Source organism: Mobula hypostoma, chromosome 12 (assembly GCF_963921235.1).
Source record: "Mobula hypostoma chromosome 12, sMobHyp1.1, whole genome shotgun sequence".
Taxonomy (NCBI): domain Eukaryota; kingdom Metazoa; phylum Chordata; class Chondrichthyes; order Myliobatiformes; family Myliobatidae; genus Mobula; species Mobula hypostoma.
In genome coordinates, this window is record NC_086108.1 from 63,469,267 (window position 1) to 63,495,436 (window position 26,170).

The 26,170-nt window shown below is 37.9% G+C and overlaps 2 protein-coding genes across 7 annotated transcripts in view; both read left to right on the forward strand.

The window, feature by feature from the left end:
• The window catches only part of LOC134354867 (cytochrome P450 2J4-like), a 105,267-nt gene extending 91,488 nt beyond the window's left edge, over nucleotides 1-13,779 (forward strand). The window contains exons 11-13 of one of the 6 annotated variants that reach the window (XM_063064279.1): nucleotides 4,290-4,390; nucleotides 10,564-10,632; nucleotides 12,600-13,779. In XM_063064279.1, coding sequence (XP_062920349.1) covers nucleotides 4,290-4,390; nucleotides 10,564-10,632; nucleotides 12,600-12,746 — 317 coding nt within the window. In that variant the 3' untranslated portion in view covers nucleotides 12,747-13,779. Of the gene's footprint in view, nucleotides 1-4,289; nucleotides 4,391-10,563; nucleotides 10,633-12,599 lie in introns of those variants that run through there. The other 5 variants (XR_010019910.1, XM_063064280.1, XM_063064282.1 and 2 more) reach the window with 5 other exon arrangements.
• Nucleotides 13,780-18,436: 4,657 nt separating this feature from the next.
• The window catches only part of LOC134354866 (cytochrome P450 2J5-like), a 52,779-nt gene continuing 45,045 nt past the window's right edge, over nucleotides 18,437-26,170 (forward strand). The window contains exons 1-2 of the mRNA XM_063064277.1: nucleotides 18,437-18,885; nucleotides 20,624-20,786. Of these exons, the coding sequence (XP_062920347.1) occupies nucleotides 18,682-18,885; nucleotides 20,624-20,786 (367 nt within the window). The 5' untranslated portion in view covers nucleotides 18,437-18,681. The remainder of the gene's footprint in view (nucleotides 18,886-20,623; nucleotides 20,787-26,170) is intronic.

Consider the following 26,170-nt stretch of genomic DNA (forward strand, 5'->3'; position numbering starts at 1 on the left):
AATGAAAAAATAATCAATTCTTGAATAGGAATGATGAACATGTGAAAAGAAGGAAAAATCTTTTTCCTGAGGATGCAGAAAACGCCAAATGTCCGTCGACCCAGAATCAGAAAGGAAAAAATTAATCAAATTTGCAGATTTATTAGGTAAAGTCCGTAAAGGAGCCGAACGGTAATATTTACCCTTCTTGTTTTTTTTTTCACTGTTTTTAATGGAGGTCGGGATTGAGGACGTGATTTTAAGTTTAACTCTGTTTGGTTTCAAGTTAGCCCATTGCTTTGCTTTGCTTTTAGTTAGTTGCACGGTGGGTTTTTTTTTTGGGGTTTTTTTTTTCTTTTTTTCCATTGATATATATAAAATCTAGTATACTATTATGTTATCTTGGTTTCTTATGCTTAAATTACATTGTTTGTAGTATTTTCTTTTTGGTATTGTTATCTTTTGGAATTTTATTATACTTTAACATTGTATTAATGTTTATATGGCTTACCTTTTTTGTATACTTACTCAATAAAAAGATTTAAAAAGAAAGAAAGATTTAATTTATAACCTGAGAAAAGACCAAATTGTGCTAATAACTCTAAAACAGCAGGAATGGATCTCTCAGGATTAGAGATATATAAAAGTAAATCATCAGCATAGAGTGATAATTTATGGGACTTTAATCCCCGAGTTATCCCAGTAATATTTGAAGATTCTCGAATAGCAATTGCAAGAGGTTCTAATGCAATATCAAATAATAGGGGACTAAGAGGACAGCCTTGTCGAGTACCACGAAAGAGAGGAAAAAAAGGTGAGTTTAAAGAGTTAGTGCGAACCGAGGCTACAGGGGAGTGATATAACAGTTTAATCCAGGATATAAATCTCAAGCTAAAATTAAACATTTCAAGCACCTTAAATAAATAAGGCCATTCTACTCTATCAAAAGCTTTCTCGGCATCTAAAGAAATAACACACTCAGGAACATTTTGTGAGGGAGTATAAACGATATTTAACAATGTACGAATATTATAAAAAGAGTAACGACCTTTAATAAAACCCGTTTGGTCCTCCGAAATAATAGAAGGAAGTACTTTTTCTAGTCTATTTGCTAATAACTTAGAAAAAACTTTAGAATCAACATTTAATAAAGATATTGGTCTATAAGATGCACATTGAGCAGGGTCTTTATCCTTCTTTAGTATTAGAGAAATTGATGCTCTATTAAAAGATTCAGGAAGTTTACCAAGTTTCAAAGAAGCCTCAAAAACCCTACCGAGCCAAGGAATCAATAAAGAAGCAAAACATTTATAAAATTCAACGGTAAACCCATCAGGGCCAGGAGCTTTCCCCAGATTCATAGAAAAAATAACATTCTTAATCTCACCCATTGTAATGGAAGTATCTAATAAGGAAGACATATCCTGTGAAATCTGAGGGAAGTCTAACTTATCTAAAAAATCATTCATATATTTAGAATCTCGAGGAGACTCTGATTGATATAAAGAAGAATAAAAATCACAAAAGGTTTGATTAATCCCCACATGATCCAGTATCAATCGATCATTTTGGTTATAAATCTGATTGATTTGAGATTTAACATAATTAGATTTCAATTGATTAGCCAGCAGCTTGCCAATTTTGTCACTGTGAACATAAAAGTCACTTCTTGTTTTCTTTAATTGGTTTACAATCGAGGACGAGAGTAGTAAACTGTGTTCCATTTGAAGTTCAGTTCTTTGTTTATATAACTCCTCAGAAGGAGCCATAACATATTTCTTATCAATTTCTTTAATCTTGTCCACAATTACCATCTCCTCCTGCTTCTGTTTCTTCCTCAAAGCAACAGAATACGAAATAATCTGACCCCGAATATAGGCTTTAAAAGTGTCCCAAAGAGTGTTAACCGAAATATCTTCTGTATGGTTAATTGTAAAAAAAAGCTCAATCTGTTCATTCATAAAATTAACAAAGTCCGAGTCCTGAAGCAACAGCGAATTAAAACGCCATTGTCTATTATTCGGTATATTGGCCATAATTTTAATAGAAAGCTCAAGTGGAGCATGATCCGAAATGGTTATAGAATCATAATCACATTTAATCACTGAAGGAATAAGACGAGAATCAATGAAAAAATAATCAATTCTTGAATAGGAATGATGAACATGTGAAAAGAAGGAAAAATCTTTTTCCTGAGGATGCAGAAAACGCCAAATGTCCGTCGACCCAGAATCAGAAAGGAAAAAATTAATCAGATTTGCAGATTTATTAGGTAAAGTCCGTAAAGGAGCCGAACGGTCCGAAGCTGGAGACAAACAGGTATTAAGATCTCCGCCCCAGATCAATGAAAACTCGTTCAAATTCGGAAACTGATCAAACAATGATTTATAAAATTCCGGACAATCCATATTAGGAGCATAAACATTAACCAAAACTACTTTTTTATTAAATAGTAAACCACTAACCAATAAAAATCTACCATTCGGATCAGAAATAATATCCTGTTGTATAAAAGTAACTGAGGAATCTATAAAAATAGAGACGCCTCGAATCTTAGCATTGGAGTTCGAATGAAATTGTTGACCCTTCCAGAATTTGAAAAAACGTAGTCTGTCCCCCCTCCGTACATGGGTCTCTTGTAAAAATAAAATTTGTGCTTTAAGTCTCCGGAACACTTTAAAAACTTTTTTCCTTTTAATAGGATGATTAAGACCATTAGTATTCCAGGAGACAAAATTAATAATAGACTCCATAAATCCTAAAGTCAACCCACAACAAGGAGGATTGACGATAGGCGCGACCCACAAACCCGGAGAGGAAACAGAACATACAAAAGATACCGGGAAAAAGGACGCAACCAGTACTTCAATAATGTATATAGCCCAAAGAGAAACAAACTAAAACGTGAAGCCCCTCCCACCACCCCCCACCCCAAGACCCCAGGGCAAAATCTAAAGCAGACCCGCCAGAAAGAAGCAAGCGCTAAAACTACCCCCGTGACTTCCGGTATACGCTCCCTAAAAAAAAAGGTATAAATATGAAAAAGGATCAGCTAATTGTAAAACAGTAAAAAAGTAAAAAAAAGGTAGCTCAATTAAAATACACACAGAACAGAACAAAAGCCGGAAAATATATATTAAAAAAAAACCACAATAAACCTCAAACCCATGAATAGACACAGCAACAAGAAACAATAAGATTATTGACATAAAGTGGTTATAAAAAGCAAAACAGAATAAAATTTAAAAAAAACTACAAAATTTAAGGCCACACAGGAAATACGTAAGATGACAAAAGGGAAGTAACCACCCAGAATCCCCTGGGAAAAGAAAGAAATGACGCAGTTAAAAAGAAAGTTTAGCAACCATATTAAGAAATCAAAAGTAAACTTTTCTGCCCAAATAGGGCACGAAAAAGTTAAAACCAACCAATTCACAGCCTCCGATCAACGGAGATAATTAAAAAAAAGCAATTAAGATGTTGAAGATGAAAGTTGATCCAGATAACTCTGGGCATCCGATGGAGAATCAAAAAAACGAAGGGCTCCATCTGACATGCGAATCCTTAGACGTGCAGGGTACAGCAGCGCTGGTCTTAAATCCATCTTATAGAATTCCGACATCACGGATCTGTAACGAACCCGTTGGTCCCAGATTGGTTTACTGAAATCTTCCACGAATCGGAACCTAAGATCCGAAAAATCAATGAAACCTTTAGATCGAGCGAATCGAAACAGTCTCTCCTTGTCTTGAAAATAATGAAAACGTAAAATAACATGCCTAGGTCTATCTGACCTAGACGAATATGATGGGATTCTGTGAACATGATCCAGTAGCGGTGGTTGGTCAGGAAATACAGTAGGGAATGCATCTTTTAAAAGTTGAGAAAAATATTTCATGGGATTGTTGGATTCCACGGCTTCCCTCACCCCTATCATTCGTAAATTCTGCCGTCGCATTCTAGATTCCAAGTCAGAGTTTTTAAAAGTCAAAAAGTCAAGTTTCTTCTTCATTACATTAATTGTTTCTTCGATTTTCCCCATCTTAAGCTCACTTTGTTGCGCGAATTTTTGAAGATCAGATATAGCCGACTGATGTTCCGCAATACATGTTTGCATCTTATCAATTAAGTTGCTGTTCAACTTCCTATTGCATGATGCTTGTATAATTTATTTCATAAAACATGAAAATATAATGACCCTTTACTAATAATTTAATGTAACAGAAATCAGACTTGTATCATTTGCCCTCAAATGCAATTAAATTTTATTGCAATTAAACAAGTTTAAATTGCAAATCTTATCATTCTAGCTCAAAGTAGTGAGGAATTGCAACGTGGGTTAACTAAAAAAGATGAAGATATGCGGGCAATGGAGGAAAGGTACAAAATGTACCTCGAGAAAGCTCGTAATGTGAGTGCACGTTTCAAGATTACTTGTGGATTCTGACTTGCCAGTTCTTCTGCATTTTTTTACATTGATGTTCCCCATTGCTTCTTTTTCACTTTAGTCTGAGAGTTGCCTGATGGTAAATATACATTTTAAAAAATGCCAGACTGAATGGATCTGAGATGATATATGGAAAATAATTTCAGTAATTTATCTTACTGATAACTGATTTTTTCATAGTAAATAGTAGATCTTATAGGTGCTGGAGACATTTTATTTTTGATTTTCATGTTACTTTTTCCAAGTTGAACATATCAATTTCTCTACTTTTTCCTCTCACTTCCTGCCTGATGTTGGGAAAAATACACTTATTTTGTTGTTTATAATTAAAACACTCCAGACCAACTAGCCCATCAACTGTGCTTCATTAAATAGTTCCAATAAAACCATCCAAAATCTCAACTCCATGTAACTTTAGTATTTGGCATTGAAAATAGAGCTTGTTAAGGTTTTGTGAAGAATACAACTTTCAAAAAGAGTTACTTATCTGATGGGACTGTTGTCTTCAACTTCAGTTGTGGGAGCTAAGATTAAATAGAATATACACTAGATAATCATAAAATTAACTCTGTAGAGTCAGTTTTTTGTAAATAATAGTGGATTAAAATAATTCTGGCTGTTTGTGCTTCAAGTCTTCTGCCAGGAGGACTATGAATTGAAACCCAGATATGAGTTGTGGCACTTTGCTACATGTTTATGTTATGCTAAACATGTCCAGGATATGTGGGAACCGAACTGAAGAGACGGAGGAAGGGGCAGCTGGCTCATAAATCGAGAAAGTTTGTAGACAGTGTGAAAGGGAGGATAGGTAGGTGATAGAGAAAGGATGCACCCAGACTGATGGTTTGAGATGTGTCTATTTTAATGCAAGGAGTGTCATGAACAAAGCAAATGAGCCTTGAGCGTGGGTCAGAACTTGGAGCTATGATGTTGTGCCCATTACAGAGACTTGGGTGGCTCAGGGGCAGAATTGGCTACTTAGAGTGTCAGGCTTCAGATGTTTCAGAAAGGACAGGGAGGGAGGCAAAAGATGTGGGGGCATGGCACTGCTGATCAGAGATAGTGTCACGGCTGCAGAAAACGAGTAGGTCATGGAGGGATTGTCTACTGCATCTCTTGTGAGTGGAAGTTAGAAACAGGAAGGTGTCAATAACATTACTGTGTGTTTATCTTAGTAGATCATCCAATAGTAACAGGGTCATCGAGGAGCAGATAGGGAGACAGAGTCTGGAACAGTGCAATAATAACAGGGTTGTCGTGATGGGAGATTTTAATTACTCTAGTATTGATTGGCTTCTCCCTGGAGCAAAGAGTTTAGATGGGGTGGAGTTTGTTAGGTGTGTTCAGGAAGGTTTCTGGACACAATATGTAGATAAACCTACAAGAAGAGAGGCTGTACTTGATCTGGTATTGTGAAATGAACCTGTTCAGGCGTCAGGTCTCTCAGTGGGAGAACATTTTGGAGATAGTGATCACAATTCTATCTCCTTTACCAGACCATTGAAGATGGATAGAAGCAGACAAGTTAGGAAAACGATTAATTGGAGTAAGGGGAATATTAAGCTATCAGGCAGGAACTTGGAAGCATAAGTTGGGAACAGATGTTCTCAGGGAAATGTACCGCAGAAATGTGGCAAATGTTCAGGGGATATTTGCGTGGTATTCTACGTGGGTGCGTTCCAAGGAGACAGGGAAAGGAAGGTAGGGTACCGGAAACACACAAAAGATGCTGGTGAACGCAGCAGGCCAGGCAGCATTTCTAGGAAGAGGTACAGTCGACGTTTCAGGCCGAGACCCTTCGTCAGAACTAACTGAAAGAAGAGCTAGTAAGAGATTTGAAAGTGGGAGGGGGAGGGGGAGATCTGAAATGATAGGAGAAGACTGGAGGGGGAGGGATGGAGCCAAGAGCTGGACAGTTGATTGGCAAAAGGGTGTGAGAGGATCATGGGACAGGAGGCCCAGGGAGAAAGAAAAGGGGGAGGGGGGGGAAGCCCAGAGGATGAGGGACAGAGGGAGAAAAAGAAGAGAGAGAAAAAGAATGTGTGTATATAAGTAAATAAATAACAGATGGGGTACGAGGGGGAGGTGGGGCATTAGTGGAAGTTTGAGAAGTCAATGTTCATGCCATCAGGTTGGAAGCTACCCAGACGGAATATAAGGTGTTGTTCCTCCAACCTGAGTGTGGCTTCATCTTGACAGTAGAGGAGGCCGTGGATAGGCATATTAGAATGGGAATGGGATGTGCAATTAAAATGTGTGGCCCCTGGCAGATCCTGCTTTCTCTGGCGGACAGAGCGTAGGTCTTCAGCGAAACGGTCCCCCAGGCTGCGTCGGGTCTCGCCAATATATAGAAGGCCATATCGGACGCAGTATATCACCCCAGCCGACTCACAGGTGAAGTTTCACCTCACCTGGAAGGTCTGTCTGGGGCCCTGAATGGTGGTAAAGGAGGAAGTGTAAGGGCATGTGTAGCACTTGTTCCGCTTACAAGGATAAGTGCCAGGAGGGAGATCAGTGGGGAAGGATGGGGGGTACGAATGGACAAGGGAGTCGCGTAGGGAGCTATCCCTGCGGAAAGCAGAAAGTGGGGGGGGGAGGGAGAAATGTGCTGAGTGGTGGGATCCCGTTGGAGGTGGCAGAAGTTACGGAGAATTATATGTTGGACCCGGAGACTAGTGGGGTGGTAGGTGAGGACAAGGGGAACCCTATTCCTAGTGGGGTGGCAGGAGGATGGAGTGAGAACAGATGTGCGTGAAATGGGGGAGATGCATTTGAGAGCAGAGTTGATGGTGGAGGAAAGAAAGCCCCTTTCTTTAAAAAAGGAGGACATCTCCTTCGTCCTGGAATGAAAAGCCTCATCCTGAGAGCAGATGCGGTGGAGATGGATGAATTGCAAGAAGGGGATGGCATTTTTGCAAGAGACAGGGTGAGAAAAGGAATAGTCCAGATAGCTGTGAGAGTCAGTAGGCTTACAGTAGACATCAGTAGATAAGCTGTCTCCAGAGATACAGGAACCATGGGCTGTTGAGAATCTAGTCAAGAAGAAAAGAAAAGCTTATGAAAGTTTCAAAAAACTAGGTAATGATAGAGATCTAGAAAATTCATAAGGCAAGCAGGAAGGAGCTTAAGAATGAAATTAGGACAGCCAGAAGGGGCCAATGGAGACCTTGGCGAGCAGGATTAGGGAAATCACCAAGGCATTCTATAAGTATGTGAAGAGCAAGAGGATAAGGTGTGAGAGAATAGGACCAATCAAGTGTGACAGTGGAAAAGTGTGTAACGAACCGGAATAGATAGCGGAGGAATTTAATGAATACTTTGCTTCAGTATTCATTACAGAAAAGGATCTTGGCGATTGTAGGGACGACTTACAGGAGACTGAAAAGCTCGAGCTTATAGACATTAAGAAAGAGGATGTGCTGGAGCTTTTGGAAAGCATCAAGTTGGATAAGTCACTGGGACCAGAGGAGATATACCCCAGGCTACTGGGGGAGGCAAGGGAGGAGATTGCTGAGCCTCTGGCAATGATCTTTGCATCATCAATAGGGACAGGAGAGGTTCCTGAGGATTGGAGGGTTGCAGATGTTGTTCCCTTATTCAAGAAAGGGAATAGAGATAGTCCAGGAAATTATAGACCAGTGAGTCTTACTTCAGTGGTTAGTAAGTTGATGGAGAAGATCTTGAGAGGCAGGATTTATGAATATTTGGAGAGGCATAATATGATTAGGAATAGTCAGCATGGCTTTGTCAAGGGCAGGTCATGCCTTACGAGCCTGATTGATTTTTTTGAGGATGTGACTAAACGCATTAAAGAAGGTAGAGCAGTAGATGTAGTGTATATGGATTTCAGCAAAGCATTTGGTAAGGTACCTTATGCAAGGCTTATTGAGAAAGTAAGAAGGCATGGGATCCAGGGGGACATTGCTTTGTGGCTCCAGAACTGGCTTGCCCACAGAAGGCAAAGAGTGGTTGTAGACAGGTCATATTCTGCATGGAGGTCGGTCACCAGTGGTGTGCCTCAGGGATCTGTTCCGGGACCCCTTCTCTTCGTGATTTTTATAAATGACTTGGATGAGGAATTGGAGAGATGGGTTAGTAAATTTGCTGATGACACAAAGGTTGGGGGTGTTATGGATAGTGTGGAGGGCTGTCAGAGGTTACAGCGGGATATCGATAGGATACAAAACCTGGCTGAGCAGTGGCAGATGGAGCTCAATCCAGAAAAGTGTGAGATAATTCATTTTGGTAGGTCAAATATGATGGCAGAATATCGTATTAATGGTAAGACTCTTGGCAGTGTGGAGGATCGGAGGGATCTTGGGGTCCGAGTCCATAGGACACTTGAAGCTGCTGCGCTGGTTGAATGTGTGGTTAAGAAAGCATGTGGTGCATTGGCCTTCATCAATCGTGGGATTGAGTTCAAGAGCCGAGAGGTAATGTTACAGCTATATGGGACCCTATTCAGACCCCACTTGGAGAACTGTGCTCAGTTGTGGTCACCTCACTACAGGAAGGATGTGGAAACTATAGAAAGGATGCAGAGGAGATCTACAAGAATGTTGTCTGGATTGGGGAGCATGCCTTATGAGGATAGGTTGAGTGAACTTGGCCATTTCTCCTTAAACTGACGGAGGATGAGAGTTGACCTGATAGAGGTGTATAAGATGATGAGAGGCATTGATCATGTGTATCGTCAGAGGCTTTTTCCCAGGGCTAAAATGGGTAACATGAGAGGGCACAGTTGTAAGGTACTTGGAAGTTTGTACAGAGGAGATGTCACGTGTAAGTTTTGTTACGTGGAGAGTGGTGAGAGCGTGGAATGGGCTGCTGGTGACAGTGGTGTAGGCGGATACAATAGGGTCTCTTAAGAGACTGCTGGATAGGTACATGGAATTAGAAAAATAGAGGGCTATGGGTAACCCTAGGTAATTTCAAAAGTAACTACACGTTCGACACAACATTGTGGGCCGAAGGGCCTGTATTGTGCTGTCGGTTTTCTATGTTTCCATATCAAAATGTCCAAAGACATTGCTGAGTACATATTTGGGCTATGGCCTTCAGCTGCCTCTAAGTTTTCTAAGTATATTTCTCAGCTCCTCTGCAAATGAATCATTGGACAAAGTATTGTTTTTCTACCGTAGAAGAGAAGAAGTAATGATTGCCACCCCTCACTCATCCAACTGGGTTAAACATCTGGACTCTCATCTTTAGCAGCAGATGGGCACTGTAAATGAGTCCACGATGGTATAGACTTCTATTGCCATGACTAAAATGAATTAGTAACCCCTAACTGTATGGACTTTGTCATGGACAATTGCAGGAATTAGTTGTATAGCAGGCCCTTGGATAACAACAGAGTAAGTCTGAATGAAGTCTGGAATAATCTTTAATTTGAAAGATGAAGAACATTAGAAGCCATAGTGATATTTTGGGATGAATATATTCTACTTTATGGAAAGAGTAGATATCTGTCACAGTGCAATTTCCTAAGCTGTCTCTGGGGGCTGAGAGCCTTTTCTACCAACAGTAAGCATCAGAAAATGCTACATTGTCTCTTCATTTTTAAAAAATATATATTTAGGACAAAGTTCATCAGCAGATTCTTGCTGAAAAATTGCTGTTGAACGCAACAGGCCAGGCAGCGTCTATAGGAAGAGGTACAGTTGACGTTTCGGGCTGGGACCCTTTGTCAGGACTAATGAAAGAAGAGATAGCAAGAGGATTTCTTACTAGCTCTTAGTATAGTAATCTCTCACTACTTCTTCCTTTCAGTTAGTCCTGACAAAGGGTCCCAGCCCGAAAAGTCGACTGTACCTCTTACTCTTGGTTTTTGCCATTTTTTATGTTCCAGGTTAGCAAGGAAATTCAGCAAGACTTTGGGGGTAATATTCCCATCGAGCAATTTTAATTGTGGAACAATCTGAGATATTTATTGTTGCCTTTACTGATTTTACAATTTAATGTCATAGTAAATGCAATATTCTCCCATCAAAATAGATTAACATGTATAATGTGTAGAAAATAACTGTACATTTCCATCTGCAGAGCTCCAACTTTGAAATACATTATTTGTACATTGGAAATACACTATCTTTCAAAGAAAACTTGAGTACTTTCTCTTTCTGTGTTTATACTAGCATGATTGTGAGCAAGCAAAACTTCGTGAGCATGAGGAGAACCTGTTAGTAACAGCTTGGTACAATAAGGTAAATCATTAAGTAAAGGTGACATACCACATTGCAACTTAGCAAAGAGTCTGTGGATTTCTTACTCTTTCCTGAAAACCCTTATGATTTTTCTGTAGATTTAAATCTAACTTCCTCTTGAAAACTGAAATTGCTTCTGTCCTTAAGCAATAACTTTCAAATTTAAACTCATTTTTAATTTAAAATAAAGCATCTCAATGCATGTAATAATTTATCTTGGTTTGCTTTTTGATCCTTAGCCAATTATTAACTATCTGTGACCTTTGGTAATGGCTCCTCTACTACTGGTAAAAATATTCCTTCTGTAAAAGCTACTTTTGAACACCCCTCTCTACTTTCTCTGGTCAATTCCTGTGTTTTGACTCTCTCTGAGTTTATTGAAGTCCCTCATTCATTTATAAATCTCATGTGATGAAAATCTAATCTCTTGGTTTATAAAGATTGCCCAGGTTACCTGTTTCAATGCTCCATACTTTTGTTTATAAACCTAAGAATCTCATGTTGCCTTTAATAAATTATCAACTTCCTCTACAATTTACAAATGTATGAGTCCTTCTCATGCGCTGGCCTTCAGTTACGAACACTTGATTTATGGACTCCCCTTCATATAAGTAAGCTTCCTTAATATTAAATTCAAAAGTCCAAAATACATACTTACATACATGCATACATACATACATTCATTCCAAGGAATTTCATAACTAATTTCTACTTTTAGTATTTGTTCTTTCTTATCAATCTTATGTACAGCTGATGCCATTCATTACAAATCTCTGGAGCTGGTTACCATATAGGGAGTGATTTTTGTGTATTGAGGACAAAATCAACTTGTAGATATCTGTGTAAAAAAACCTGTTTGTTACTTGGGATGGCCTGTAATTTGTTTCATTCTGCTCTGTAAAAATCTTTACTTTGCACCTTTATGGCTCATATTTCATTTCCTCATTTTTGCATTCTATCCATATCATCCTAACATCTGCTTATGTCTCTTCAGTTGTTTACTAAACATCTGAGTTTGGCGTCATCTGAAACTCGAAATACTGTCCTCCTTACTCTCCTGGTTATGAATAGCAATTAATATTGATTCCCAGAACTACTTTATAGCTGTTTCTTCCAAATTGAAAAGCAATTCATCACTCCTCTTGTTCATTTCTGTGTATATGATGTCCCTCCCTTCTTTGTTATGGGTTTCAGTTTTGCCAACGATGAGCTACTTTTAACTCTCCTTTCCAATGCACCTCTATATTAGCTTTCTCTCCTATTTTACGAAAGAAATCCAAATTATTCAAATAATACATGCACTTAGGAAATCCATGTGGACTGCATTTTTTGTCTCAAACCTTCCAATCTTTAAGTCTTGTTTAATTGAACACAGTTATTCCACAAAACTGACACTTATGGAATATTTTATGCTTTTGAGACACCCCCCCCCCAAAGTTTTGACAGAAGGAATAAACAAAATTGTTTCTATACCAAAGTTCATAGCTTATTTTATAAAGATTAAATTCTTTTCCATATGTGATGTGCTATGCTGATCTTAAGAAATAATGGACTGCCATAGTAAGTCTATGCTGACATTTCTCCAGTCATTGGTCTCGAACCCTGTGGGTCACTCAGCTCAGTACAAGTTTTTGTATATCATAAGAAGAATAGAAATGGAAGCAGGAATAATGCATACAATTGGTCAATTCTGCTCAGCAGTTGCGTGAGACCTGGTTGATGTACCTAATTTTTGTCTGATTTCCCTGGCATTCACAGACCTGTGAGGTATAGCATTCCACAGGTTTACGGTCCTCTCCAAATTCACATTAGAATCCCAAACGTTTGAGCTATTTTCTTGAAATTATCATTCTTAAGTTCTGGAATTTTAATATGTTCTTTGCACCTGCCCTCTCAATTCCCTTGAAATCTTGTTCTGTTGTTTTCCATTTCTCAATATAAAACAAATAATTGTGCACTACTTTCAGAGTTTGGCTTTTCAGAAGATGGCAATTGAAGCTCGACTTGAAGGCCTCAGTTCAAATAAAAATCGGTCCTTCTCAGCACAACAACGACAGGTTACCAGTTCACAGAAAGCACCTACAGTTGCCGTGGCTGCAGCACCTCCCAAATAGAACGACTTGGAATCTATCGAATATGTACAGAATGTGTCTACATTAAAAAAGCTCAAGAGTAGAAAGAAAAATTATGATATACATCAGTGTTTAGTAATTCTGCTCCTTCTAAGAATAGATTTCCTTTCTAACGGAAATGATTACCTTTAACGTGTAAAGAATTGCTTTTCTTTTTGAATATAGTAGCACAAAGCGGTAAGGGCTAAAGATGGGGGAGAAAAAGCATTTTCCTAAGATTTAAACGTATGTAAAATTGGTATATATCATATTTTAAAATAGGTGACAATGTAATCATAAGTTCAAAGTTCATCTGTTCTGTATAACAAATTTTCACATGTTTTAATTTTTTATTAAGAGAATTGCACTTATTGAGATCATATGAAGCTTAATTATAAATTCTAAATCTTGTTTCTATAGTAACATTTAAAATGCCTGAGGTTTTATTAGTTTCATATTTTCATTTTTACTTCAGAAAATAATAATTTAAACTTGACTGATTATTATTGTTGAGTCTTTACTGAAGTTGATTATTCCATTAATCTGAGTAGACTGCAATTAAGGGATTGCTCAATATTTGTGTTTGTATTATATCAATATAACTGAATAGTTTTTGTAATTTTTGATATATAATGGGTGTTAAAATTGATGAACAGATTGCATAGATCTCAAACAAATAAGTAATATATTATTTAAACTTACTTATCTGTGAAATTTGTTCATATTGGATGCTTACAAGAAGCAACAAATAATCCTGGATTGAAAAATTTGATTCATTTTTTTTCTGAATTGGACTCGGAGTACTTACCTATTCTTTTATCTCTGGTATTTTAAGAGATTTTAAGAGAAAACAATGGACAATGTGGATACTTTCTATATTTGCATGTAATGAAATTTTAAATTACTCTTCTTTCAAACTTAATGGTGTCTGTAGCCAAAATAATGTGGTTGTTGTTTTGTTATTCAATTGCCAGTAGAAGGTCATTTTGAGATATTTAATTTATACTGGGGCAAAATAGAAGTATGAATTGGTAATAATGACATTGCATATACCTACAAAAATTATATATATTTTTGTTTGATTTGAGCAACGTTGTACAACAATTCTTGACTTGCTTTTGCATTATTATCGATACCCTGACTCCAGAACTAAGTTTCTGAGTCTAAAATATGGCTCGGTTACAGATCTGGGTGGTTCATCCTGAAACATGCATATAGTTTGTGATATTGCACTAAGTATTACAAGCAACATGTTATAAAAGGTGATTAACATGGGTGGATCTATTTTATGATCCAGTGTGTCCAATTTTAGTTTTCAAGAAAAATAACTTGATGAGCTGCATAGAGATGGGGAAGGTAACAATTAAGTTGTTGTCTACAGGCAGGTCCATCTTTTAAATCAAATCAAATTCAATTTAATAATTATTCAACCATAGATGAATACAGCAAAAAGAAAATGAGGCTGCTTGCCTCAGAGTTAACCTTTGTTTAACAAACAGTTCCTAAGGCTCAAGTTTCTTGAGCAATGGGCAACATGGTAACTGAACAAAAACACAAATGACCAAACCAGTCGGGGAAGTTGATATACTTGTTCTTAAAGAAGACAAACTTAGCATGGGTAAAAACGCCAGCTTATTTTTTTCTCAACTGTGTTCAGCACTCCAGACCAACCGTGTGCATGTCAGCACCTCACCCATGTCCCTTTTGGTCCTGACTGACCCACGGGCATTGCACACTGTGAACTGAAATTCTTTATTATGTATGCACGTAGTAACAAAAACGTGTTTGGAATGAAAGGAGTAATCATGCTTCACTTCACACTAAGCAAATCCAGGTCAGCTAGGAGCAGACTGATGTGGAACATCATGCAGCAAAAGAATCAGCAGCCAGACTTGAGTAGGAGTTGAGTTGGACATCGGCATGGGTTTATTATTGTTGTATATTGAGATATGGTTAAAAGCTTTTATTTTGCATTTGATCCAAACAGATAATGAAATGCATAATTACAATGAGGCAGTTAAAATTGGTTGTGAGAAACTATAGAAAGGTTGCAGAGGAGATTTACAAGGATGTTGCCTGGAGTGGGGGGCATGTCTTATGAGAATAGGTTGAGTGAACTTGGCCATTTCTCCTTAGAGTGACGGAGGATGAGAGATGACCCGATAAAGCTATATAAGATGGTACTTTATACTTTATTGTCGCCAAACAATTGATATTAGAACGTACAATCATCACAGCGATATTTGTTCTGGCGCTTCCTGCTCCTGGATTACAAATATTAAATATTAAAAGTAGTAAAAATTAGTAAATATCAAAATTTTAAATTGTAAATCATAAATAGAAATAGAAAAATGGAAAGTAAGGTCGTGCAAAAAAACCGAGAGGCAGGTCCGGATATTTAGAAGGTATGGCCCAAGTGATGAGAGACATTGATCATGTGTATAGTCAGAGGCTTTTTCCCAGGGCTGAAATGGCTAACATGAGAGGGCACTGTTTTAAGGTGCTTGGAAGTAGGTACAGAGGAGATGTCAGGGGTAAGTTTTTTATGCAGAGAGTGGTGAGTGCGTGGAATGGGCTGCCGGTGAAGGTGGTTTAGGCGGATACAACAGGGTCTTTTAAGAGATTCCTGGATAGGTACATGGAGCTTAGAAAAATAGAGTGCTATGTAATTTCTAAAGTAAGTACATGTTTGGCACAGCACCGTGGGCCGAAGGACCTGTATTGTGCTGCAGGTATTCTATGTTTCTATATCAAAATCTCCAAAGACATTGCTGAGTACATATTTGGGCTGTGACCTCCAGCTGCCCCTAAATTTTCTAAATATATTTTTCAGCTTCTCTGCAAATGAATCATTGGACAAAGTATTGTTTTTCCATCAAAGAGACTAAGGCACAGCATTGTGGGCCGAAGGGCCTGTATTGTGTTGTAGGGTTTCTATATTCCTATCACCATCCTAAATCTTCATTCTCTGAACCATTGGCTAGTGAGTGTACCATCAAAAATGCTATAATTACACACCTAGGCCTCTTTGGTAGCATCTCTCAAATTGTTATTGCCAACATGAGAACTAGGTCAGCAAGTGTATGAGATCACCTCCACCTGCAGATTTCCCTCCAGATTATACACTGTTGAGATTTGAAAAATCATCACTTGTCTTGTATCATTGCTGGGACAAAACATGGTCACCAACAGCATGAGAGAATACGATTACCAAGAACACGAGAAAATCTGATGATGCTGGAAATCCAAAGCAACACACACAAAATTCCGGAGGACCTCAGCAGGCCAGGCAGCATCTAGAGAAAGGAGTAAACAGTCAATGTTTGGGTCTCGGACTGAAATATCAACAATTTACTCTTTTCCATGGATGCGGCCTGGCCTGCTGAATTCCTCCAGCATTTTGTGTGTGTGGTGCTTACCAGGAAGCAGCTCACCAGCACCTTCTCGAGTAATTTCAGATAGACAATAAATATGGTTCATAGCCAGAAAATGGTTTGTTTGTACTCAACCTTGGAACTGAATTATCAGATTCATTGTAGTCCCTGGAACTGTTCTCCAATATTTTTTACAGGTGATATCCCAGGGCAGTGAAACATGATTTTAAAATAATCCAGCTATGAAGCAGCAAATCTTGAATGAATTTGAGTAATAACTTCAGCAAAAGTAATTTCAATCAAATTCATTTCCATTTTTAAATAATAGGTAACCTGGAACATCTGGACAGCAAAAATGCATATTTCAGGATGCTATTTATCGATTATTTCTCAGCATTTTACACCATCATCCTCTCAAAACTAATCAGTAAACTCCAAGACCTGGGCCTCAATAGCCCCTTGTGCAATTGGATCCTGGATTTCCTCATTTGTAGACCCCAGTCAGTTCAGATTAGCAAAATCTTCACCACACAATCTCCATCTGTACAGGAGCACTGTGGGGATGTGTACTTACCCCACCTCACCCCCGCTGCATTCCAGTTACGCCTATGACGGTGTGGTTAATTACACCATGTACTAGTTTGCTGACAACACCACTGTTGTAGGCTGTATCAAGGGGGTGATGATCAGTATACAGGAGGGCAATTGAAAACTTGGCTGAGTGGTGTATTAACAACAACCTCTCACTCAATGTCAATAAGTCCAAGGAACTGATTGTAGAATTCAGGAGAGGGAAACCAGAGGTCCATGAGCCAGTAATCATCGGAGGATTACAGGAGGAGAGTGTCAGTAACTCTAAGTCCCTGGGTGTCACTATTTCAGAAGACCTGTCCTGGACCAATCATATAAATATTATTGTGAAGAAAGCATGGCAGTCCCTCTAATTCCTCAGGAGTCTGCTGAGGTTTGGCATGTCATCAAAAACCTTGGCAAATTCCTTTCAGATGTGTGGTGGAAAGTGTGCTGACTGGCTGTATTACAGACTGGTATGGGAACATCAATGCCTTGTGAGCAGAAAATCCCACAAAAGGTAATGGATTCAGCCCAGTACATCACAGGTAAAACCCTCCCAACTATTGAGCATATCTATGTGAAATGTTGCTGTAGAAAAGCAGCATCCATCATCAAGGATCCTCACCACCAAGGCCATGCTCTTTTCTTGCTGCTGCCATCAGGTAGAAGGTACAGGTGATTCAGAACTTGCACCACCAGGTTCAAGAACAGTTACTACCCCCCAACCATCAGGGTCTTGAACAAAAAGGGATAGCTACACTCATTTAAGGGCTCTGTTATATGTTATTTTATGCTCGTTATTTATTGCTATTTATTTATATCTGCATTTGCACAGTTTGTTTACAGTTAACAGTTCCTGATGTTTATGGTTTACAGTTACCATTCCGTAGATTTGCAAAGTATGCCTGCAGAAAAAAGAATCCCAGGGTTGAATGTGGTGATGTGTAGCCCCCTGGTAAGTCTCAGGCTTGCTCGGCTCGCTTTCGTCTGGGGGGGCAGTCCTCAGCCCTGCCAAACTGGGTAATCAAGTTTGTGTAAATGCTGTGTGATGTACCCCAGCATACCAAATAACAGACAGTACACCATATGCAATTAAATGATTATACTTTATAAGTGTTTCTTGGTGATGGGTAGTAGAAACAAATATAATGAAGGCGCCAAGTCAGTAACTCTATCAATTTTGCGCACAAATAATTCATTGGATCTCTTACAGAACCAGGTCCCCCTTCCTCCAGTTGATGTCCTCCTTACTCCAGTCAACCCACAAATGGGACCACCCCCGGTGCTCGACCGAACGCTCCACAGGAGTCTGTCCTCGTCTCCCCTCCTCGCCGAAGACCCTGGGCCTTGGACTCCCGCTCGGGGTCCATTCCATCGCCCAGCTTACAGCATCGCGTCTCCTCTGTCTGACTCCATCGCACATTCTCCTTAAAGCCCGCAAAAACAACAGCTTACAGACACACGAGTAAGAATAACATCTATCTCAATTGGTTAGCAAATGAATACAGTTCCTGTTATCAGTAGTTATAACCCAAACAAGCTGCTAGAGAGAGAAACACTGTCTCAGCAGTTAACATCACAGAGAAGCCTTGCATTGCCATTTTAATGACATGTTATATCTTCATAAACCTTTCAACTTGGCAGAGTTTCAGCAGCATTCCATTTTTCTTGGCATTAGCTTTTGCCAAGTCAAATCAAGAATGCTGATTGGACAGTGTCAAAGGAAAACAAGTTTAGCCTCATTTTAGTTCATGGAAAATGACCAGAAAGTACAATTATCTGTGAAAGGACTTCCAGTTTAAGCCGGGATCTCATCACACTAGTTACAGACTTCTGGAATTCACAAAGGCTCTTGAGTTTCTCTTGCTTTCTGCATGATCTAAAACAGTTAATAACTGAGTGATCTTGTAAGTTGGGTAATCTAAGTTCGGCAGTTTTTCTGAACAGCTTTTTAATCTGTTGGAGAGACTGTACAACGGTGCTAGCCTGGAATGGAAGTTCAGAATCTTTCCTTTTTAAATCTGTTCTCAAGAGAGGTGTGGACCGTTGCAGTGTTTTTATTTGTTTTCTTGATTGTGTTTGATGTTCTCCACACTCGTGTTCCCAAGAATTTTCCACCTGGTCCCTTCGGACTGCCGTTTTTCGGTAATACCTTTCAGCTGGACCTAAAGAATCCTCATCTCCAGTTTTGCAAGGTAATGTACAGCATCGAGGAAATTTGTTCAGAAATGTAACTGTGCTTGTACTGCTGCCACAAGACAGCAAATTTCACATTATGTGTCAGTGGTAATAAATCTGTTTCGGTTTCCAGAAGTATTTAGTAGTTATAAGATAATTGCAATAAAAATGGTGACAATGTTGCAAGTCTGTCAACACCTGTTAGGAATATACCATTTTATTTAAACACAAAATAATCTGCAGATGCTGGGGTCAAAGCAACACTCACAACACACTGGAGGAACTCAGCAGGTCGGGCAGCATCCGTGGAAACGATCAGTCAACGTTTCAGGCCAGAACCCTTCGTCAGGACTGAAGAGGGAAGGGGCAGAGGCCCTATAAAGAAGGTGGGGGGTAGGTGGGAAGGAGAAGGCTGGTAGGTTCCAGGTGAAAAACCAGTAAGGTGAAAGATAAAGGGGTGGGGGAGGGATAGGCAGGAAAGGTGAAGAAGGAAAAGGGGAAAGCCCAATGGGTAGTAGAAGGAGGCGGAACCATGAGGGAGGTGATAGGCAGCTGGGGGAGGGGGCAGAGTGAAATAGGGATAGAGGAAAGGACGGGGAGGCAATTACCGGAAGTTGGAGAATTCTATGTTCATACCAAGGGGCTGGAGACTACCTAGACTGTACATGAGGTGTTGCTCCTCCAACCTGAGTTTAGCCTCATCATGGCAGTAGAAGAGACCATGTTTGGACATATCTGAATGGGAATGGGTAGCAGAGTTGAAGTGGGTGGCTACCGGGACCTATGTGAATGGGAATTTTATTTTGTGAAACACATACTTAGCTGATGGCATGAACCTCAATTTCTCAAATTTCCAAAATTTCCAGTAATATGACCCCGGCCTTCACCATTCCCCATTACCCGCTCCCTGTTCACCATTCCCTTTTCCCTCTCTCACCTTATCTCCTTGGTGCCCATTACCTCTCTCTGATGCTCTGATGTTCCTTCCCACTCTTCTTTCTTCCATGGCCTTCTGTCCTCTCTTATTAGATTTCCTCTTCTCCAGCCCTGTATGCCTTTCATCAATCAACTTCACAGCTCTTTACTTCACCCCTCCAACTCCCAGTTTCACCTATCATGTTGTTTCTCTGTCCTCTTCCCCCACCTTTTAAATCTACTCCTCATCTTTTTTTTCTCCACTGCTGCTGAAGGGTCTTGATCCAAATCATTGACTGCACTCTTTGCCATAGCTGCTGAATAGCCTGCTGAGTTCCTCTAGCATTTTATGTGTGTTATTTCCAAGAATATACCATTTTGTTTTGTGACACACATATTTGCCATTTACTATAAATTGTAATTCACAAGTGTAGAACGTGTAGATTATTGGGTACCTCACTACGAATAAACAAAAATATGGCAATTATTTTTAATCTATGTGTAGGTCTTTTTTATTTTGCTCCACGTTTGAGTTTAGCTGTTGACCAATTAGATCTTTGTATCATTTCATTAATTTGAGGATTGAAGAAGAGTAGCAATAACAGATGAAGATCAAGATGTTCCAATTTTCAATAGTAGATTAACTCATTAATAACTTGCTGAATAAAATCCGGGTCCAGTGTTTTCAAGTGTTTAAAGATTGGTTTAAAATTACACATCTTACGAAATAATGTTCAGAACTATTTTCATTTGGGACATGTAAGCTCTTCCTCGCAAGTATATCCAAAATTTTGTGACTGACATAACAAGCCAAATACTAATAGAGTATATCTTTTACAGTTTGCAGAGAAGTATGGAGATATTTTTAGCCTGAGGATTGGATATTCTTACCTTGTTGTCATAAATGGTTTAAATGCTTTTAAAGAGGCTATAGTTCACCAGACAGATGTTTTTGCGGGAACAGCAGCATTTCCAGTTTTTGATGATATTGTCAAGGGACACGGTAAGTAATATGTTTAATTGTTTTATTTCTTTGCTCAGAACTGGATAATTGTAGGACCTTCTAATTTATGAAATATGTTATCTGTTATAGAATGATGTAAGCAGGATTTTCACCAAAACGTAAAATGAAAATCTTTATACTTGAGGAGTATTCTAGTTCTTCAGTGTGCATATTTTTAACACAGCAATGAAACCATTAGAGACAGGAAAGTATGTGTTCACATCTCCAAGAGCAGTACTGAGTTGCAAATAATGTTTGGCTGCTTTGACTTGTTTTAGGCATCAGAGTTGTTCCTTTCAGTTTTTGACATTGTACTACGAGATTCAATTTCTATTTTATCGAAATTCACTAAGTACTGTGGTCAAATATCAAGACTGTCTCAAAGAAGAAACGAAGGGATGAAATAGAAAATCAGTTGATTCTTAAGACTCTTTCACAAAGATGTCAACAAAAAAATACTTGCAATTTTAAAGGAACATATGTTGCATATAAGTTAATTGGTCTCCTTGGCGATACAGGGGAGTGAAAAGAATGCTTGTGTGTGAATCTAAAAGCACACAACAAAGGTTTCAATTGCAAACATTATTTTCTGGTATAAACAAGAAAGTGGAATAATTCAAAAATGCTAAAAACAACAGATGCTTGAAATCTGACATAAGAATGGACAATGTTGGCACTATACCGCATGCTAGACAACATCTGTGCAGAGAGAAAGGACTGTGATGAATCATGTTGAAGACCTGTTATCAGAACTCAGAAATGATGCAAGTTGAACAAGTTTGAGTCGCACATAAACAGGAGTGATGGAGACATGGAAAAGATTGCCGAGAAAAGGGTGAAAATTGGGGAAATAAACAATGAACAATCTCTCTTGCTCTTATCCCTTTGTTCACTCTGCTCATTCTTCTCCTCTGCAACCCAAAACATGTTCAACTTATGGTATTTTCTAATTCTGTTGTTTAGGTCTACAAAGTAAAATGTTAATGCCATTTTTTCCCAGAAATATTGCATAATTCCCATGTTTTCTGGTTTTTACTTACAGTGAGTAGAATTATTCCACATGAAGTTGAAATGAGTGTGGTATATATACTTTCTCTATGCTGGGATATGCAGATAATTCCTTATGCTTTTCAGAACTCACTGAGCAAATGAAGATTTTTGAAGCAAGTTTCTACAGAGCCCATAAAATCCACTGTTTTTTCATAATATTTTAATATGTTATGAAGTTGAACAGCAAATTGAAGATAAGAAATTTCGTCCATCACAGGATTGTAAATCTCTGCAGTTTTCTCCCCAAGAAGCAGTAGACGCAAAGTTACGAAGTATATTCCAGAAAAAGATTAATAGATATTTGCAGGCAAAGGGAATCAAAAATATAAGACTTCAATGAAGGAAGGAGACACTGGTTCTCGAACAAGGGCCCATTGTTTAGAAATAAGATCTTGAAAATCGATCGAGAAGACAAAACTTACGTCTTATTGGTCTACCCGAGGATGTTGAGGATGGAGACCCTTTGATATTCTTTGCTCAACGTTTAAAGGATACGTTCAGTTCAGTTTTTCCCAACGAGCCTCCATTACTTGACCGTGCGCACCGTATACCGCGGCCAAAGTCAGCATCGGCTGTATCCAAACCGAGACCAATTATTCTTCGTTTCCATTATGTTAATGTTAAAGAACAGCTTCTCCAGATTGCTCCTCGGCAAGGGATGATCAATTATCGCCAACATTCCTTCAGGATAGTTCAAGATTACAGTCCCGAAGTGATGAAAGAGCGACTGACTTTTAAACCTCTGATGTCGGAATGTTATCAAAAAAATCTCAAACCGGCATTATTGTACCCTGCATGTCCAAGAATTTCTCTTCCTGATGGATCTCGTCGCATTTTCCATTCCATAACCGCCGCTCGAGGGTTTTTGGAAGATAACTACCCATCTGATACGGACACCGCCCTTTAACTAATGTTCTGTGCTCTCAGTATCAGCTTCTTTTTCTGGTGTTTTTTTTAAAAAAAATAAACCTTCTTCTACCGTACGATGAAGGTTTTTAATAAGCTCAAGATTTTTGTTTTGTGCTTACTACCATAGTTATTACTTTACAACTTATATAAAATAGTTATTTCTTGTGAATAACGTTACTTTCTTTTAGTTAATTTTTCCTTAACTTTTTGTTTTCCAATATTATTACTAACGATTTGATCTGACGATCATTTTCCGTTATATGTTCTTTATTTTTGTTTCTGTCAACTAAAATGGCGATTTGTTTTTTTTGCATAATCTCCTTTGTTCTTTTTGGGACGCCATGTTCTTATGTTTCTTCTTCCCATAATCCCCTTTTTTTGGAAGCAATATTTTATTTACTCTCATTTATAATTAACTAATCGTACATATTGATGCTAACTTTTCCTTATTTATGTATCTTAGTAATTATACTATGTAGATTATTTTAGTACAGTGTTTAATTTTTTTTATATATATCAGTTTCCAGGACGTCATCTATATAACATATATCTTTGGAGTTGCCTCCTGCAGAAATGGGGTTAGATTTAGTATTAGTTAGTTCTTTCTTCAGTCTTTTCTGGCTTAGTTCGGGGTTCTTGGGAATGGAGGGTGGGGTAGTCTTTTTCTTTTCTAATTTTTTCTATTGGCCTGATTTAGTACTACAAAGATGTCTGCCATGTCGGGATTTCCGGTTCCTCTCTGATCATGTATTCCTCTTCCAATTTCATGAGCTCACATTATGGTTAACCCTTTACTCACCAAAGGGTTAATCCTAAATTATGGCTGACATTATTAATTTTGTCTCTTGGAATACAAATGGTTTAAACCATCCAATAAAACGGAAAAAGATTTTCAAAGTATTCCAAAGACTAAATGCTCATATTATTTTTGCACAAGAAACTCATGTAAGGAAAGAGGATAATCAACATTTCTTTAAGTTATGGAAAGAAACATACCACTCAAACTCCCAAGCCAAAGTTAAAGGTGTTTCAATTTTTATAGATCCCTCAATTACATTTATTCATCAAGACATTATCTCAGATCCTAATGGTAGATTCTTGTTAATCACTGGGTTACTTTTTAATAAAAAGGTTGCTATGTTTAATGTTTATGCTCCGAATGTGGATTATCCTGAATGTTTTAAACACATATTCACTTCCTTTCCTAACTTAAATGAGTATATGTTGATAATGGGCGGTGACTTTCATTTATGTTTGAATCCCATGTTGGACAGATCCATAGGTAGTCCGGCTTTACCGAATAAGTCGGATACTCTTATTAACTCTTTTATGTTTGATTCTGGGATTTCAGAAATTTGGAGATTTCTGCACCCAAAGGATAAAGAATTCTCACTCTTTTCACATGTTGATCGTTCTGATTCTCGAATTGACTATTTTTTTATTGACTCTCGATTAATCCCATCTGTAATTGATTGTAATTATGACATTATCGCCATTTCAGATCATGCTCCAATGAAACTTTCTATCAAGTTAATGGATACTTCTTGTACTAATAGACAATGGCGATTTAACCCTATTTTGCTTCAAAACTTGGACTTTGTCAAGTTTATAAAGGGACAGATTGATTTCTTTTTTTCAATTAATACTACGGAAGAAGTTTCCAATGGAATAGTTCGAGACGCTTTTAAAGCTTATATCCGTGGTCAGATTATTTCCTATTCAGCAAGCTTGAAAAAATGTGCTTAGAATGAAATACTCTCGTTGGTTGATGAAATTAAAGAAATTGATTAAAAAATACGCTATTTCTCCCAGTAAGGAGCTGTACAAACACAGAGTTGAACTTCAATTGGAACATAGTCTACTATTAACGTCCTCGATTGAAAATCAATTAATGAGAACTGAAAGTGATTTTTATATTCATAGTGATAAATCGGGTAAATTATTGGATAATCAATTGAAATTTGCTTCGGTTAAACATCAACTTACTAAGATTCGCAAATAGGATGATACTTTGACAGATGATCGTGACGGGATAAACAAAACCTTTCAAGAATTTTATACCTCTTTATATCATTCTGATTTTCCTCATGATTTTAATACCATGCATGATTTTTTAAGTAAACTGAATTTTCCGAAATTATCACCCGAAGATTGCTTATCATTAGAAACTCCTATTGCAGAGGAAGAAATAATAACTGCAATCTCATCATTGAATTCTGGTAAAGCTCCCGGTCCGGACGGGTTTACAGTGGAATTCTTAAAATCCTTTTCCTCTATTCTCTCTCCGTGGTTGTCTAGAATATTCATAGAAGCAATCAGTTTAGGTAAATTACCACAATCATTTTATGAAGCCTCTATTTCCTTAATTATTAAAAAGAATAAAGATCCTGCTGATTGTGCATCATACAGACCGATATCTCTTTTGAATGTAGATTCAAAAATTTTTTCGAAAATTTTAGCAACTAGGTTTGAGAAGGTATTACCTCAAATTATATCTATGGACCAAACTGGATTTATTAAAAATCGTTATTCATCCTTTAATATTAGGAGGTTAATGAATATTGTTTACAATCCTTCACTTATTACCCCGGAATGTATTATCTCATTAGATGCTGAGAAAGCCTTTGACAGAGTTGAATGGCCTTATTTATTTAGTGAGCTTGAGAAATTTAATTTTAGTTTGATATTTATATCTTGGATTAAATTGTTATATTATTCCCCGGTAGCTTCGGTTTGTACTAATAATCAAAGATCTCCCTTTTTTCGTCTATTTCGTGGTACTAGGCAAGGATCTTAGTCCTTTACTATTTAATATCGCCCTTGAACCTTTAGCAATTGCTATCCGTGACTCGCCCAATATTTTTGGTATTATCCATGGAAACAAAATACATAAATTATCATTATATGCAGATGATTTGTTATTATATATCTCTAATCCGGAGAAGTCAATTCCTGCTATTCCAGCTTTGTTGGCCCAATTTAGTAATTTTTCTGGCTACAAATTAAATCTTAATAAGAGTGAATTATTTACCCTAAAAAAGCAGGTACCTATTTATGGATGTTTACCATTTAAATTGGTTACTGACTCATTTATATATTTAGGGATTATAATTACAAAAAAGTATAAAGATTTATTTAAAGCTAATTTTTTACCTTTAATTGATCAGATTAAACTTTTGTTTACTATATGGTCACCAATACCTTTGTCTTTGATTGGTCGGATTAATGCTATTAAGATGATTATTTTGCAAAAATTTCTATATGTATTTCAATCAGTTCCAATTTTTATCCCAAAATCTTTTTTCGATAATGTTGATTCAAAAATTTCCTCATATATATGGCAGGACAAAAATCCTAGGCTAGGTAAAAGATATTTACAGAAATCTAAAAAAGAGGAGGGGCTCGCCCTCCCGAATTTTAGATTT